This window comes from Sciurus vulgaris, assembly GCF_902686455.1.
Source record: "Sciurus vulgaris genome assembly, chromosome: 18".
NCBI lineage: Eukaryota > Metazoa > Chordata > Mammalia > Rodentia > Sciuridae > Sciurus > Sciurus vulgaris.
This window is the reverse complement of record NC_136479.1, coordinates 25,408,360-25,425,028: the sequence shown is the minus strand read 5'-3', so window position 1 is coordinate 25,425,028 and position 16,669 is coordinate 25,408,360. Positions and strand designations below refer to the sequence as shown.

The window sequence follows — 16,669 nt, the reverse complement described above, 5'->3', positions numbered from 1 at the left end:
AAGTGGAAAGCAGAGCTACTCTATTGTTTATAATAGCAAGGAAATGGAAACTGTTATCTACAAATTAACAGTGGAATCAACACGATACATATAAACAAACCCAAAGAGCTGTTAAAACAAGGTCTTCACTGATACAAGTCTACAAAATAAATTTGATAATTGGAAGAAAGCAAGGTGCTAACAGTGTGGTGAGTATGCTGCTACATGTGTAAAAGCGGGAGGAGTCCCTAGGGTATTTTGCAGCACCCCCCTTGAGTGACAGGATGCTTCTTAGAGCAGTCCCTCTTTTCCCAATGGGTTCATTGACTGTCTCTTTCTGTGATGCTAGGTATGGAACCCAGAGCCTTAGGCATACTTGGCCTTTGTGTTATCAGGGCTTTCTCTACCCTGTATCTGTTTCCAGGTGGACTCCCCTAAGCAGGAAGAGGTGCCCTGAGAACGTGTGGACTGCAGGTCTTGGAGGATAGCACCAGTGCTAGCGTACCCAACCTCAGACTCTCAGCACACAAACCTAGTTGTCCCTTCCCCACAAATCTCGGGCAGAGACAAAGCAAACTGAGAAAGGAAATATACCGTTTATTATTCATTTAAAATATCACATGCACATTTAAAAATTTAAACTCTTCAAACATCTCAATAGCATCTTATCAATTTGGTGGCAGCAAAAGAAACACTACCAAAGACAAGTATTTTGAAAAGCATTTACAAAAATACATTGCACAAAGTCCTATCTTGCATCTTTAAAAATAAATTAATATTCAAAATATCTCCACCCCCAACTCCCAAATTTAGCTTTATAAGAAATTTGACATATATGTAACCTATAATATAGGAAACATCTGTACACATTTCACCCAACCTAGCTGCATGGGCTTCTGTTCAACTCTCGGAGCAAAAGCACAGATCTATGTGGCTGATGTACTTGAGGACTGTACAGCACACACAAAAGTCCAGAGACCAGTGAGCACCACCATGCTTTTTCTGAAAGTATAGCATTTATGGTGTGGCAAGGCTGTCTTGACCAAGAAATTGTAAATAATTCTTAAAGTAAAACATCTGTAACACTTGAAGTGCCTTGTAGATGTCTCCATTATAAAGTCTGCTCATAAAATAGTCTTAAGTATTAAATATTAATTATAACCCAAACAAGTCTCACAAGAGTCAAGTGAGAAAGCTGACAGCTTGATAAAAGCCAGTCTCCACTGACAGCCAGTAAAAAGTGCTGCCATAGGAAAGACTGAACTCTACAGTGAGGACGTCATGCCCTGGAGCATCAGGGGCCTTAGTGTTGCCCCCGAAGCAGAACTCAAAACACCATCCAAGGACACCAGAGGGTGAGATCTCTTAGTTGCTGTCCATGCTGCAATCTCAACTGGAAAAGTCGCCTGAGCCCTGAGAGTGTTATAGCTGGGACCCAAACTGGCCCCCAGTTCTGGCCACCCTCACTCCCACCCTCAGCAGAAAAACACTGTCTTGCTCAGCACCAAGGAGGCACAGGTCATGTCTCAGCCCTACCCAACTGGGGAACCTAGGTGCTGAAACAAGGAACCTACCTGATGGAAGGTTCAGAATCCAAAAACTAGGAGATGGTTTTCCCTGAAAGAACATTGTAGGTTTGACAGATGGACTGTGTCTGCCCTCCTAAAGGTCCAACAAAGCTGTCAACTCCACCTGCTTTGCTCCTGATATCAAGAAATTTAAAGAGCTTATGTTCAAAAACAGATCCCCCAAATAAAATGAGTGTCTTTAAGAACCATACATTCAAATGAGTTTCCAGAGAACTCGCCACTGAGCTCTCTGTGGACCACATATGTGGCATGCAGTGCTCGTGAGGACTCACCGTGCAGGTCCTCTGCCACTGCGTATGCTTTTTGTAGGGCTGACGAGTTAACTGTTCTACACATGCCCTCACCCCAAGGATCCAGTGTTTCCAGCAGTTCTGGTATATACAAGCATGTACAAAACTAGGGAATCCTTTATTTTGCGGGTTCTCCGTGAACTCTGAACCGATACAGGCAGGTATACTCAGGATGGCCCCAGTTGGACAGGATCCGGAGTTCCAGTATCTGGAAGGCTCTGTCAGGTCTTTCCTAAAATCGAGAAAAACATATGTATTTCAGACTAACAGCCTGACACCATTACTTCTCCTAGTATAATATCTGACAGGAAACAGCCAATGGAAATTAGAATTTTCAGTGTGAACTTTCTAAGTCACAAGCTCAGAAAGACTCTAAGAAATGACGAGTCACAGACTCTCTTGCTGTCACCACCAATACCTGCTCACAACTCACTACAGCTAGGAGGTATAGGCTGACTTAGTCCCAAAGCTGATCCTTGTGAGCCCCTTGACAAGACTTTCTACTGATGGAGACGGTGAGGGGATGAGGGCCCCAGTCCTTACCGAAGCATGGAACATTTGCAGCGACTCCCCTTCTTGGTCATATGTAAACTGTCCCAGATGCTGCCCTTCTTCTTGATACTCATTTTCTAACCCCTGAAAATAAGACCATGTAGTCATCAGCCAATGGAAACAGGAGTCATCAGGACTGTGTCCCTTCAACTCCATGTGCAGTGCTGAGGCCCTATCTGGAGGCTTCAGTCATGGGCTTTTCATGACCAGAGCTATCCTCAGAGCCAGGTATGACTGCTCCCATAATACAGATGGGGAAGACTGAGGCCAATAGGACAAGCATGCAGGTAGCAGAGATGTGACTGTTCAATGGCAGAGATCACACTCACAACCCTCCAACACACAGCTGCCCTCACCACTCCAGTGGGAATTATAGGCTCCTATGAGCCCAAGGAGACACTAAATTTTGTACTGTATACATTCTATCACAATGAAAAATAAAAACTAAGAAAATATAAAAGACTATTTGATGTCTATTTCATAATGAGGAAGGACTTTACAGGTATAAAAAATGCCATGAAAGAAGCTATAGGCCATAAGCAACTAAATACATAACTGAGAGTGACAATGGGAGTCTATCTGTGACAGAGTGACAGTGACTAAGGAGAGGGCATGATCTCCAGAAAAGTTACCAGAAGAACAAGCATTCTGCCCCAGGGTTGGCAGAGACAGGAGCCACGCTGGTACAGTGACTCCATGCCTTGATTGCACTCTTGCTTGCTATGGCCACTGCACTCATGCCACCAAAGGGGACATGGAAGTGTTCTTAGTTGATAGGTCCATGGGCTCAGCTGGGCAGCATTCTCCTCTACTCACAGATGCCTGGAGACTCTAACGGCCACAGAGAGATGCTTCTGACAAAATTTTTTTTTTTTTTTTTTATGGCAGAAAACCAAGTTTTGTGAATATGTCTAAAATAGATTTTTTTAAAAGGGGGGAAAGTCACAACAGTAATGGTGGCTTTCTCTAGGTGTTGGAGTTGTAGGTGTCCTTTTTGAATTTTTTTTTTTTTTTTTGGTACTGGGGATTGAACCCAGGGGTGCTCTACCTCTAAAACTATATCCCAGTCTTTTTATTTTTATTTTGAGAGAGGGTCTTACTAAGTTTCTGAGGCTGACTTCAAACTTGCAATCCTCCTGCCTCAGCCTCCTGACTCACTGGGATTACAGGTGTGGACCAATGCACCTGGCTCTTTTCCAAATACTATATTTAAATTTTAAAAGTAAAGTAACAAAATTTGCTTTATTGTTCATCATTCACATGCTTCAGCACCACACATGGTCAGAACTTCCTTTATAAGTGAACTGATAGATGGAGAACACAGCTCTCAAAGGCAGGCACATTTAACCAAACCAGGTAAGCATGGCATATGGACTGCACATTGATTGCTACACTACTTGTGAGTGACCCTCCCTGGAAAAGTGTCAGAATGTCTCCCTAAACACTGAATGTACTAATTCAGCTGAAGAGAAGAGGGAGAAGGCAGAGGAGATCTGCCATCAGTCTTTTGGTCATTCATCTTTTGAAATTCCCATACAGGGAAATTTGTCAGCATCTTGGTGCACTTACGTAGACTGCAAAGTCCTTGGGGGCACTGGAGATGTTGCCCGTCGGTGACAATGTCTTTGGTATGTGCTCCACAGTGAATGTGGTAGGGTAGATCTTCATCGACAGCCGCACTACCAGGTAACCCTGGGAGCCTTTAAACGCCCAGCAATTACCTGGATATATGTCAGGCTAGGGAAGGGCAAAACACAAGAACTCAAGAGTCTGAATCAGCTCTCAACCTCTTAAATAACAGAAGCATTAAGAAAAAACAATGTAATGCTGAAATAAAATAAAAGGATTTTTGCATGAACAAAACAGAAGGCAAACAGGGAAAGGTGGCTACACTGTGTGCCTACAAGGGTCCCTTCCTTTTCCCCTGGAAAAGCGGAGGTGCTGATGATTGAGTTGGTCACTAATGGCCAAAGATGTAATCAATTATGCCTATGTGATGAAGCTTCCCAAAATCTCCAAGCTGAACACACGGAGGTGCCCAGGCAGTGGCGCCCAGGGAGGGTAGGTATTATGGTTTGAATGTGAGGTATCCCCCAAAAGCTAATGTGTGAGACAACTCAAGAAGGTTCAGAGAAAAAATGAGTAGGTTGCGAGCATCTTAACCCATCAGTGAATTAATCCCCCAATAGGGATTAACTGAGTGGTAACTAAAGTAGTAGGGTATGGCTGGAGGAGATGGTTCATTGGGTGTGTATATATTTTGTATCTGGAGAGTGGAGTCTCTCTGTTTTCTGATCACCAGGTGAGCTACTTCCCTCTGCCACACTCTTCCCCCATGATGTTCAGCCTCACCTTGAGCCCTAAGGAATAGAGCCAGCCTTATATGGACTAAGATCTCTAAAAACATGAGCCCCGAAATAAACTTTTCCTCCTCTATAGTTGTTCTGGCTGGGTCCTTTTAGTCATAGCAGCAGAAAAAGCTGACTAGAACAGTAAGGAAGTGCTGAACCACTCCCTCAGCATGAACTCCCATGAGCTGCCTACCCATGATCCATGCTGCACAGGGCCCCGGTTGGGTGAAGGACCTCAGCCACCATATGGAGATGGTCAGCACCTACTCACCTGGATCACCACACGGGGCGACTGGGAGAAGTACCACAGGGGGATTCCAAACAGGCTTAGCAAGGCCGTTTTGGTTTCATATGTTTCCGAGCAGCGGGTGCTCAGGATGCTGCCACCTGGAACAAAGTAAAGTTCATTTCATCATCTGACTCTACCACCAACAGCAAAGACCACTGCCTGTTAAGCAATACCCAGAGTACTTTGAGCTTCTCAAGTTTCCACTCCCACAAAGAGCCCTATATTAAGATCAGCTCTATTCCTCTCCTTTTAAATTCTTCTAGATAAAGAATCAAAAATTCTGCCAAGCACCAATTCTAGGGGTAGGTAAGCTTTCAGAGGACTACTTCAGGGGCAAGATAATGCTATGACAATTGCCAATTAAAACCAAAGTCTTGGAGATCCAAGATGGCGGACTAGAGGGAGGCTGCGTTCCTTGTAGCTCCATAACGCCGGATTCAAGCAGAGGATATCTGTTTCTTGGTGAGGCAGTTTTTGCTGCATATTGATCCCCTGGTGTTCACCCATTTGTCTGCTGTGATGACCTGCAGTCTGCCAGCATATTGATGCCTTTTTTGAGAGCAGATTGCTCACTGTCAGGCGTCTATCATTTGCCATGTGCGTGCCTCTCGCCTGTGCATCGCCTGCCTTACCCCTATCCATCACCCAACACGCGAGGTTCACCTCCCGATCGTCCGACAACAGTCAGCAAAGTGATCGCCAACTGCCAGTGGAGCACCAGCTGCCTGCTGCTGCCTGGAAATTCACTGTTACAGTACCTGCAGGTTTGATTACATGTGGCTGCCGCCATTTTGAGACAACAGCCAGGTCCTGTAGGACCCCTGGCCGGACTGACTGAGCCCCATGTCCAGGATCCCTCAGCCCGACCGATCACTCCCTGCCTCTGGGGCCCTCACATGGACTGACTGCTCCCTGCCGCCAGGATCCCCAGACCAACTGACTGCGCCCTATCACTGGGACCCCAGACCGACTGATTACACCCGGCCTCCAGGAACCCACAACCACACCAAACACCCGGGACCTCCAGGAACCCTGCCGGACCAACTGCATCCCGTCTCCAGGACCTCCAGCGGACCACGTCCACACCTGAGCTGCAGCTCCCCATTTGCCAACACATTTCGAAGCCAGAGCAGCCATCTTGGATAATCCTGGAAGCCGAAGTTCCGATCTTTGGGTGGGGCAAATCCCATCCTGAGACGCCTGCTGGAGGCTTGAAGCTCATTGTCAGGTACCTCTCATGCATCAGGCTACTGAACACTGGGAGGTTTCATTAGTATATGACTGGTATACAATAGATTTACACTCTCACACTTTCTATTTTCTAGAACTTCTGTATATTCTTTTCTTATCCCATTAACAGCCACATTCTACATCCCTCTGCATCCTCTTTGTCCTCCATTAGAAACTGCAGACCTTATTGCAAACCTGTTTGTTTCACCGAAGATAATATTTGAAGTCACTTTGTTTATTATGACAATATTGTTATTGTCCCCATAGGGGCTATTTGGTCTAGGATTGCATAGTGTCTGATTTGGGCACTGCTAATATTGATCTCCCCTTAAAGGAAGGGTTTTGGAAACCTATAGGGCCACTATAAGCCTATAGGGGGAAATCTGCAATACCCCAGATCTGCACTGCTAGAGGGGAAGATACATGAACAACATGAAAAAACAAGGGAAGAAAATGATCCAAACAAATCTAGATTCTATAGTAACAGAATCCAATGACAGTATGTTAGAAGAAATGTCAGAAAAGGACTTCAGATTATACATGATTAAGATGATTCGCGAAGCAAAGGATGAGATAAGAGAGCAAATGCAGGCAATGAATGATAATACTGATAAGCAGAAAGAGCACCTGCACGAAGCAAAAGATCATTTCAAAAAAGAGATAGAGATTCTCAAAAAAAACCAAACGGAAATCCCTGAAATGAAGGAGACAATAAACCAAATAAAAAAAACTCAATGGAAAGCATCACCAACAGACTAGACCACTTGGAAGACAGAACCTCAGACAATGAAGACAAAATATTTAATCTTGAAAATAAAGTTGCCCAGAGAAGATAGTAAGAAATCATGAACAGAATCTCCAAGAACTATGGGACATCATGAAAAGACCAAATTTAAGAATTACTGGAATTGAGGAAGGCACAGAGATACAAACCAAAGGATTGAACAACCTATTCAATGAAATAATATCAGAAAATTTCCCAAACCTGAAGAATGAAATGGAAAATCAAATACAAGAGGCTTACAGAACACCAAATGCACAGAATCACAACAGATCCACACCTAAACACATTATAATGAAAATGCCTAACATTCAAAATAAAGATAGGATTTTGAAGGCCGCAAGAGAAAAGCATCAGATTACATATAGAGGGAGACCAATACAGATAGCAGCTGACTTCTCAACCCAGACTCTAAAAGCTAGAAGGGCCTGGAACAACATATTTCAAGCTCTGAAAGAACATGGTTGCCATGAATCCTATACCCAGCAAAACTAACCTTCAGATTTGAAGATGAAATAAAATCCTTCCATGATAAACAAAAGTTCAAAGAATTTACAAATAGAAAGCCTGCACTACAGAATGTTCTCAACAAAATATTCCATGAGGAGGAAATGAAAAACAACAATGGAGGTCAGCAAAGGGAGGAACTACCTTAGAGAAAAAGCACTCAAAGGAGAAACCAAGCCAACTTAAAAACCAAAAATAAGCCAAATGACTGGGAATACAAATTATTTCTCAATAATAACCCTGAACGTTAATGGCCTAAACTCATCAATCAAAAGACATACACTGGCAGAATGGATTAAAAGAAAGACCCAACAATATGCTGCCTGCAAGAGACTCATCTCATAGAAAAAGACATCCACAGGCTAAAGGTGAAAGGATGGGAAAAAACCTACCACGCACATGGACTCAGTAAAAAAGCGGGGGTTTCCATCCTTATATCAGACAAAGTGGACTTCAAGCCAAAGTTAGTCAGAAGGGATAAAGAAGGACATTTCATACTGCTTAAGGGAACCATAAATCAGGAAGACATAACAATAGTAAATATTTATGCCCCAAACAATGGTGCATCCCTGTACATCAAATTCGTCTCTATTTCAAGAATCACATAGACCACAACACAATAATTCTGGGCGACTTTAACGCACCGCTGTCACCACTAGATAGATCTTCCAAACAAAATCCAACCAAAGAAACCATAGAACTCAATAACACACTCAATAACCTAGACTTAATAGACATATATAGAATATTCCATCCATCAACAAGCGGATACACTTTCTTCTCAGCAGCACACGGAACCTTCTCGAAAACAGACCATATGTTATGCCACAAAGCAGCCCTTAGGAAATGCAAAAAAATAGAGATACTGCCTTGTGTTCTATCAGATCATAATGGACTGAGAGTAGAAATCAATGACAAAATAAAAAAGGGAAATTACTCCAACACGTGGAGACTAAATAATATGCTATTGAATGAAACATGGATAACAAAAAACATCAGGGAGGAGATTAAAAAATTCTTAGAGGTCAATGAGAATGATGATACAACATATCAAAATCTCTGGGACACTATGAAAGCGGTACTAAGAGGAAAATTCATTGCATGGAGCGCATTCAAGAAAAGAATGAAAAGTCAACAACTAAATGACCTAACATTACAGCTCAAAGCCCTAGAAAAAGAAGAACAGAATAACAGCAAAAGTAGTAGAAGACAGGAAATAATTAAAATCAGAGCTGAAATAAATGAAATTGAAACAAAAGAAACTATTCAAAAAATTGACAAAACAAAAAGTTGGTTCTTTGAGAAAGTAAATAGACAAACCCTTAGCCACACTAACAAAGAGAAGGAGAGAGAAGACTCAAATTACTAAAATACATAATGCAAATGGAAATATCACGACAGACACCACTGAGATACTGAACATAATGAGAAGCTACTTTGAAAATCTGTATTCCAACAAAATAGAAACTACCAAAGACATTGACAAATTTCTAGAGACACATGCTCCTCCTAAACTGAACCAGGAGGACATACACGATTTAAACAGATCAATATCAAGCAATGAAATAGAAGAAGCCATTAAAAGTCTACCATCCAAGAAAAGCCCAGGACCAGACAGATTCTCAGCCGAGTTCTACAAGACCTTCAAAGAAGAACTCATTCCAATACTTCTCAAAGTATTCCAGGAAATAGAAAAGGAGGGTACCCTACCAAACTCATTCTATGAAGCTAATATCACCCTCATACCCAAACCAGGAAAAGACACATCAAGGAAAGAAAATTTTAGACCAATATCCTTGATGAATATAGATGCAAAGATCCTTAACAAAATATTGGCAAACCGTTTCCAAAAACATATGAAGAAAATTGTGTACCACGATCAAGTGGGGTTCATCCCTGGAATGCAAGGATGGTTCAACATTTGTAAATCAATAAACGTAATCCATCATGTCAATAGACTTAAGGATAAGAATCATATGGTTATTTCAATTGATGCAGAAAAAGCGTTCAACAAAATAACAACACCCTTTCATGCTCAAAACACTAGAAAAAATAGGGATAGTAGGAACATACCTGTACATTGTAAAGGCTATTTATGCTAAGCCCATGGCCAACATCATTCTTAATGGAGAAAAACTGAAAACATTCCCTTTAAAAATGGGAATAAGACAGGGATGTCCTCTTTCATCACTTCTATTCAACATTGTCCTCGAAACTCTAGCCAGAGCAATTAGGCAGACTAAAGAAATTAAAGGGATACGAATAGGAAAAGAGGAACTTAAGCTGTCACTATTCGTGGATGACATGATTGTATATTTAGAGGATCCAAAAACCTCCTCCAGAAAACTTCTAGACCTCAATGAATTCAGCAAAATAGCAGGCTATAAAATCAACACACATAAATCTAAAGCATTTTTATATGCAAGCGACGAAACAGCTGAAAGGGAAATGAGGAAAACAACTCCATTTGCAAATATATAAATATATAAATAGCCTCAAAAAAAAAAAAAATACTTGGGCATCAATCTAACCAAAGAGGTAAAAGATCTCTTCGATGAAAACTACAAAACATTGAAGAAAGAAATTAAGGAAGACTTTAGAAGATGGAAAGATCTCCTATGTTCTTGGATAGGCAGAATTAATATTGTCAAAGTGGCCATACTACCAAACGTACTATACAGATTCAATGCAATTCCAATTAAAATCCCAATGACGTACCTTACAGAAATAGAGGAAGCAGTCATGAAATTCATCTGGAAGAATAAGAAACCCAGAATAGCTAAAGCAATCCTTAGCAGGAAGAATGAAACGGGGTATCACAATACCAGAACTTCAACTATACTACAAAGCAATAGTAACAAAAACAGCATGGTATTGGCACCAAAATAGACAGGTAGATCAATGGTACAGAATAGAGGACATGGACACAAACCCAAATAAATACAATTTTCTAATACTAGACAAAGGTGCCAAAAATATGCAATGGAGAAAAGATAGCCTCTTCAACAAATGGTGCTGGGAAAACTGGAAATCCATATGCAACAGAATGAAACTAAACCCCTATCTCTCACCCTGCACAAAAATCAACTCACAATGGATCAAGGACCCTGAAATCAGACCAGAGACCCTGCATCTTATAGAAAAAAAAGTAGGTCCAAATCTTCACCTTGTTGGCTTAGGATCAGACTTCCTTAACAGGACTCCCACAGCACAAGAAATAAAAGCAAGAATCAATAACTGGGATAGATTCAAACTAAATAGCTTTCTCTCAGCAAAGGAAACTATCAGCAATGTGAAGAGAGGGCCTACAGAGTGGGAGAATATCTTTGCCACTCATACTTCAGATAGAGCACCAATTTCCAGAATATATAAAGAACTCCAAAAAACTCTACACCAAGAATACAAATAACCCAATCAACAAATGGGCTAAGGAAATGAACAGACACTTCACCGAAGATCTACAAGCAATCAACAAACATATGAAAAAATGTTCACCATCTTTAGTAATAAGAGAAATGCAAATCAAAACTATACTAAGATTCCATCTCACCCCAATTAGAAGGGCGATTATCAAGAATACAAGCAACAACAGGTGTTGGTGAGGATGTGGGGAAAAAGGTACACTCATACATTGCTGGTGGGGCTGCAAATTAGTGCAGCCACTCTGGAAAGCAGTGTGGAGATTCCTTACAAAACTTGGAATGGACCTACCATTTGACCCAGCTATCCCACTCCTTGGCCTATACCCAAAGGACTTAAAATCAGCCATACTACAGAGATACAGCCACCTCAATGTTCATAGCTACTCAATTCACAATAGCCAGACTATGGAATATTACTCAGCCATAAAGAATAATAAAATTATGGCATTTGCAGGCAAATAGATGAAACTGGAGAATATCATGCTAAGTGAGATAAGCCAATCTAAAAAATCCAAAAGACGAATGATCTCACTGATAAGCGGATGATGACACGTAATGGGGGGTGGGAGGGGGGCAAGAATGGAGGAAGGAGGGATTGTATAGAGGGAAAAGAGAGGTGGGGGGGAGGAAAAAATAATGGAAGGAATCAAACATCATTACTCTATGTAAATGTATGAATATGCAAATGGTATGCTGTTACTGCATGTACAAAGAGAAACAACATGTATCCCATTTGTTTACAATAAAAAAAATAAAAAAGGGGGAAAAAAAAAACAAAGTCTTGGGGGGCAGGAGTGACAAACAGGTATATGTCTATTTAGGGTAACTGGAAAATTCCAGAATTGGTGGTGATGACTACACTCACAATCACTGGGCTGTACACTTTAAATGAAGATGCTTATGTCATATGAACTATAATCTCAATCAAAACAAAGAAGCAAAAGAAGGTCCAGTTTGCTCCATAGAACACAGCAGACAGGACACTGGGAACAGCAACAAACAAGTAGATAAGACAGAGCTGTGTCAGCCCTGGGTCTCTGCCCTTGGGCCCTCGTGTGGCTGCACAACAAGACCCCAATGCAGTGAGTGTCCCCTGGGAAGAGATGGGAGGGATAGGATTTACATTTAAACAAGAAAAAAAGGTGTTTGATGTGGCATTTGGAGATTTGATTTTCAGAACCACTGAAATACCTTTTAAAAATGTTCTACTATCAATAAAAACAAGAGTCTTCATAAACACAGTGCTGAAAGCTGACAGATGGAACCTGGGTGGGCCTCACAGTTCACCAGGATTTTGAATTAATTACATACAAGTCTGTAAGGACCATTAAGGTTACAAGAATGAAGGATGACTACTGGCTCTACTATGTGATTAAAATGTTACTTGATGCCTCTGAACTCAGAGTAACCTCTAAGTTGTTGAATTTCAGAGGTGTAACTAAAATCAATGCCCTAAAGAAAGACATTTTAGATAATACATGCTGAGAGCAAAGAACATCAGTGCTGGCTTCTGTTGAGCACATGAAGAGTCTAGTGTCCCTGTGGAGCACTGGGGCTCACCCACCACATTCAGAGCCAGGAGATGTTAATGTGCAGATTTAAACCCAGCTATTCTAGCAACAATGGGGTTAGGTGCATGACCTCCATTGCCAGGTTTCCTAACCTGGGATAAGCCAAAGAAAACAGATTGTGGGTTATTAAAATCCCTATTTCCTCTGCAGGCTCCCCAACCCTTCTGTACACTAGTGAATATTCAAAATATCCTAATCTCCCCAAGAGTCGTTAGTCCACCAGCCCCCATCTACAATTCCTAAATTTAAAAATTCAAGGTGAGTTTCATGGTGCACACCTATAGTCCCAGCTACTCAGGAACCTGAGGCAGGAGGAACACAAGTTTGAAGCCAATCTGGGCAACTCAGCAAGACCCTTTCCCAAAATAAAACCAAGAGGGCTGGGGATGTAGCTTAGTAGTACAGGGCTTGTCTAGCATATGTGAGGCCCTGGGTTCAATCCCCGGTATTGCAAAAAAAGAAAAAAGTATCAAAAGACCAAGATTTTCTGCACTATCCATGGAGGTGAAACCATCATGAACTCACCAATGCTGTCCAGGTGGTATCTGTAGAATGCTGGTGTGCTGACCTGGCATGCAGTCCCAAACCCACTGCCAGCATATATAGATCCAGAGTTCTGATTTCCCACACATTACAGACCACAACTTCGGAAGACCAAAATAATACTACGTGCTTCTACTCTCAGCTTCTTCCCTACTGTCCGCCCTGTTCATCATCTTTCCTGAAGGCAGAGTCACCACACTCATTATCGGCAACACTGACCAACCTCAGATGTGCTCTGTGAATGCATAGCCCTGGTGTGTTCCAGCCCTTCTGGGGTGTGCCCTGCAAGCATGTGGGCCTAGCACATTCCTGAACTTCAGGAATGTGCCCTGTGAGCATGCAGGCCCAGTGTTCTAGCCCAGTGTTTTAGCCCTTCTGTCAAAAAGGTAACTGTCCAGAGAGAAAAAAGCACAAGGGACTTGCCTAGAATTGCACTCTTTTCTCAGATTGGTCAATGTTCCACCAAGTCCCTTAATACTTTGAGTTCCCAGCCTGCTAGCAGGTGATTCAGATATCTGTGTACTCACCACCGGATTCCAGAGCAAAGTCCACCATCCCGGTCTTATCTTGGGAATAGAGCTTCAAAGCATTGTTCACAAGGACACGCACTTGCTGGACAGACACATGAGCAAGGGAAGTCCAAACACCAGTGTGGGAGAGAAAAGTCATGTTCAGTGATGTGAACAAAGACCAGAAGTGCAGTACACTGGGGTGACAGGTAGGGGATGCTCCGGTCCTGCATTCGAGGGCCAAGACATTGGAAGGGCAGAAGAGCCAGACCCGCTTTACTAGGACTTAGACACGTTACAGGTCACTGAACCAGAAATCTCCCCAGGGCGCCACCAAGGAAAACAAAGTAGGGATTAGATTTTGGAGCTGTTAATTTGGGAATCTGGGAAATTTGTGTATGACTGAAAACTCTAATTCCCAGAAAGTACACCACAACACAAGTAGATGGGATCTATGGGATCTTTGGGATGAAAGGTTTCAGTGTATAAAGTGCTTCAGGAAGCAGCTGGATGTGACCATGCCTATAGCAGGCCTTTGCAGGCTCTGTATTACACCTGCACCTCTGCATCCCCTTGTTGAACTGACATGGCCCTGGAGACCATTCTCAGGATGAGGCTTCACAGACTGCCTATGTGACACCCATATATCCAGATATCCAGTCTCATGACTATGCAGGCTGAACCCTGTCACCCCTGCTCACCTCCTCTGTGATCCCAGAAACTCCAGCCTCGCTCATGGCAGACACTACAGCCTCAGACGTTGGGGCCCGTCCTGTCACTGTAATGTGGTGGGTGATGTTCTTCAGCACCTTCAGCTCTAGGTCTCGCAACAAAACCTGCAGGTCATCCTTGCTCACAAACTGAGAAGAAAATCTCTGCAGCAGCCACTCGAGGGAGCCACCTTGCTGGTCCTCGGAAAATAGGAGCTTGATGGTTTCTCTGACTTGGGAATCCACCTGGCAGTCATTAATAAATACAGGGTGAATTTGCTGTTTACATAAACCACACCAACACAATATAGATGCCTCAGAAGTACCATATAACTTTATAAAGTATTTAATATAAATGTGACACAATTTTTTCCCTTCATATTAAATTTAAGGCCCCTTCCAAAAATGCTGAAATACTTTTTTTCTAGGGGTCCAGGGAATGAACCCTGGGGTGAGCTATACCCCAGCCCTTTCTTCATTTTTATTTTAAGACATGGTCTTGCTATTGCTCAGGCTGGCCACAAACTTGGCATCCTCCTGCCTCAGCCTCCCAAGTCACTGTGATTATAGGTGTGTGCCATTGCGCCCAGCTAACACTTAAATGAGAATAGAAATTGAGTATTGTGTAAATGCAATTTACACCACAAAACTAAAGAAAGAGGGTAGAGTCCTCATTCAGTCACTGTCTGCACTCAACAAGCCTCTGCCAGCAGCCCCACAGGTGAGGCATGAAGATGAATGACAGAACTACTCATCTTCAACATATTGGGCCTGGTTGAAAAAACCAGGTCAAGCCAGGCACAATGGCACACACCTGTAATACCAGCAGCTCAGGAGGCTGAGGTGGGAGGATCACAAGTTCAAAGCCAGCCTCAGCAACTTAGTGAGGCACTAAGCATCTTAGGGAGACCTCGTCTCAAAAAATAAAAAGGGCTGGGGATGTCGCTCAATGTCCCAGTACCAAAAACAACCAACAAACAAAAAACTGCGTCAATATAAAACTTAGAAAGTAATATCATGAATGCTAACATTTCTAGACATACCTGTGCACATGAACTTCTTGCTTTCTAAGGAGCAGAGTACAGGCAACTGCACAAGACACCCCTGTTCATCTTTCTTTTATGTTATTTTATTTTTGTACCAGGGATTGAACCCAGAGGCGTTTAACCCCTGAGTCACCCCCAGCACTTTTTAAATTTATTTTTTTATTTTGAGACAGGGTCTCACTAAGTTGCTGAGGCTGGCTTTGAACTTGCAATCCTCCTGCCTCAGCCTCCTGAGCTTCTGGGATTATAGGTATACCAACGCTGTCTTCATCAACAAAACGTACCCCACTCCACTCAGCAACATACCTCTTCTTTTACAATGCCTGTAGGCCTGCCTCATTCCTCTGCTTCCTCTGCTTCTGTCTAGCACTCCATGAATAGCTGCACCATGTACTATACTTCCCCTGCCCTTCCCTCTTCAGTAGTACCCTGAGCCCTACCCATTCCACTCTCACAGATTCTGCTCTGCCTCTTTCTGCACAGTGTGGGTGCCAGTTTCAAACAGTATTTGTATTTATAATTGGTTAACATAAAATTCACCCCAAAAGCTGTATACATGCACAGTCAACCAGCTGCAAGAATGCCTGCAGCATGGCTAGTACTAGAGGTGGCCACTGTTCACATGTGGCTGGAGGCAGCTGTGTTCCTGTACTTGCTCATCAGCCATGAGCCAGCACCCTGCCTACATGCTCCGCCCTCTCCACTGTTTCTTTTGTCAGTTCTGAGAGCTTTCTGCAGACACAACTTAACCACTCCTGTCACAAGTAACTCTCTGACCATCTGGGACTTCTGAGGACTTCTGTCAGTCAGATGTCTGCTTTCATTCCCAGCAGCCATAAGCATCTGGATGTTCTCTGCCCAAGGACAGGTGGGCCTGAAGCCACATCCACAATGCCACCTGTGTGCACAGGTAGCTGAGTGCTGTGGTGAGATGATGCACAAATGTAACACATTTGTGAACAGAAGGACATGTGGAAAGTCACATGCCACATGCTTATGTTACATCACTATAACGAGGGAAATTCAAGGAGCCATGAATTTGTTACTTTGACATGTTTAAAAACTTCAAATAGAGGGTAGGGGAGCTGGGGAGATAGCTCAGCTGGTAGAGCGCTTGCCTTGCAAGCACAAGGCCCTGAGTTCAATCCCCAGGACTGCAAAAAAAAAAAAAAAAAAAAAAAAAAAACAGGGAGGAGTTGTGGCTCAGTGGTAGAGCATGTCTCTGGCAGGCATGAGGTCCTGCATTCCATCCCCAGCACAAGACAAACAAAAGAACTTAAAATATAGTGAAATAAGTTTT

General features: G+C 42.7%; 1 protein-coding gene across 16 annotated transcripts in view; it reads right to left on the bottom strand.

Moving 5' to 3' along the window:
• Positions 1-553: 553 nt before the first annotated feature.
• Positions 554-16,669, bottom strand: part of SUN1 (Sad1 and UNC84 domain containing 1) — a 50,733-nt gene continuing 34,617 nt past the window's right edge. For all 16 annotated transcript variants that reach the window (XM_079120619.1, XM_079120615.1, XM_079120611.1 and 13 more), the window contains 6 exons: positions 14,315-14,569; positions 13,632-13,716; positions 5,033-5,148; positions 3,980-4,147; positions 2,402-2,494; positions 554-2,090 (listed from right to left, as the gene is read on the bottom strand). In XM_079120619.1, the coding sequence (XP_078976745.1) occupies positions 1,977-2,090; positions 2,402-2,494; positions 3,980-4,147; positions 5,033-5,148; positions 13,632-13,716; positions 14,315-14,569 (831 nt within the window). In that variant the 3' untranslated portion in view covers positions 554-1,976. The remainder of the gene's footprint in view (positions 2,091-2,401; positions 2,495-3,979; positions 4,148-5,032; positions 5,149-13,631; positions 13,717-14,314; positions 14,570-16,669) is intronic.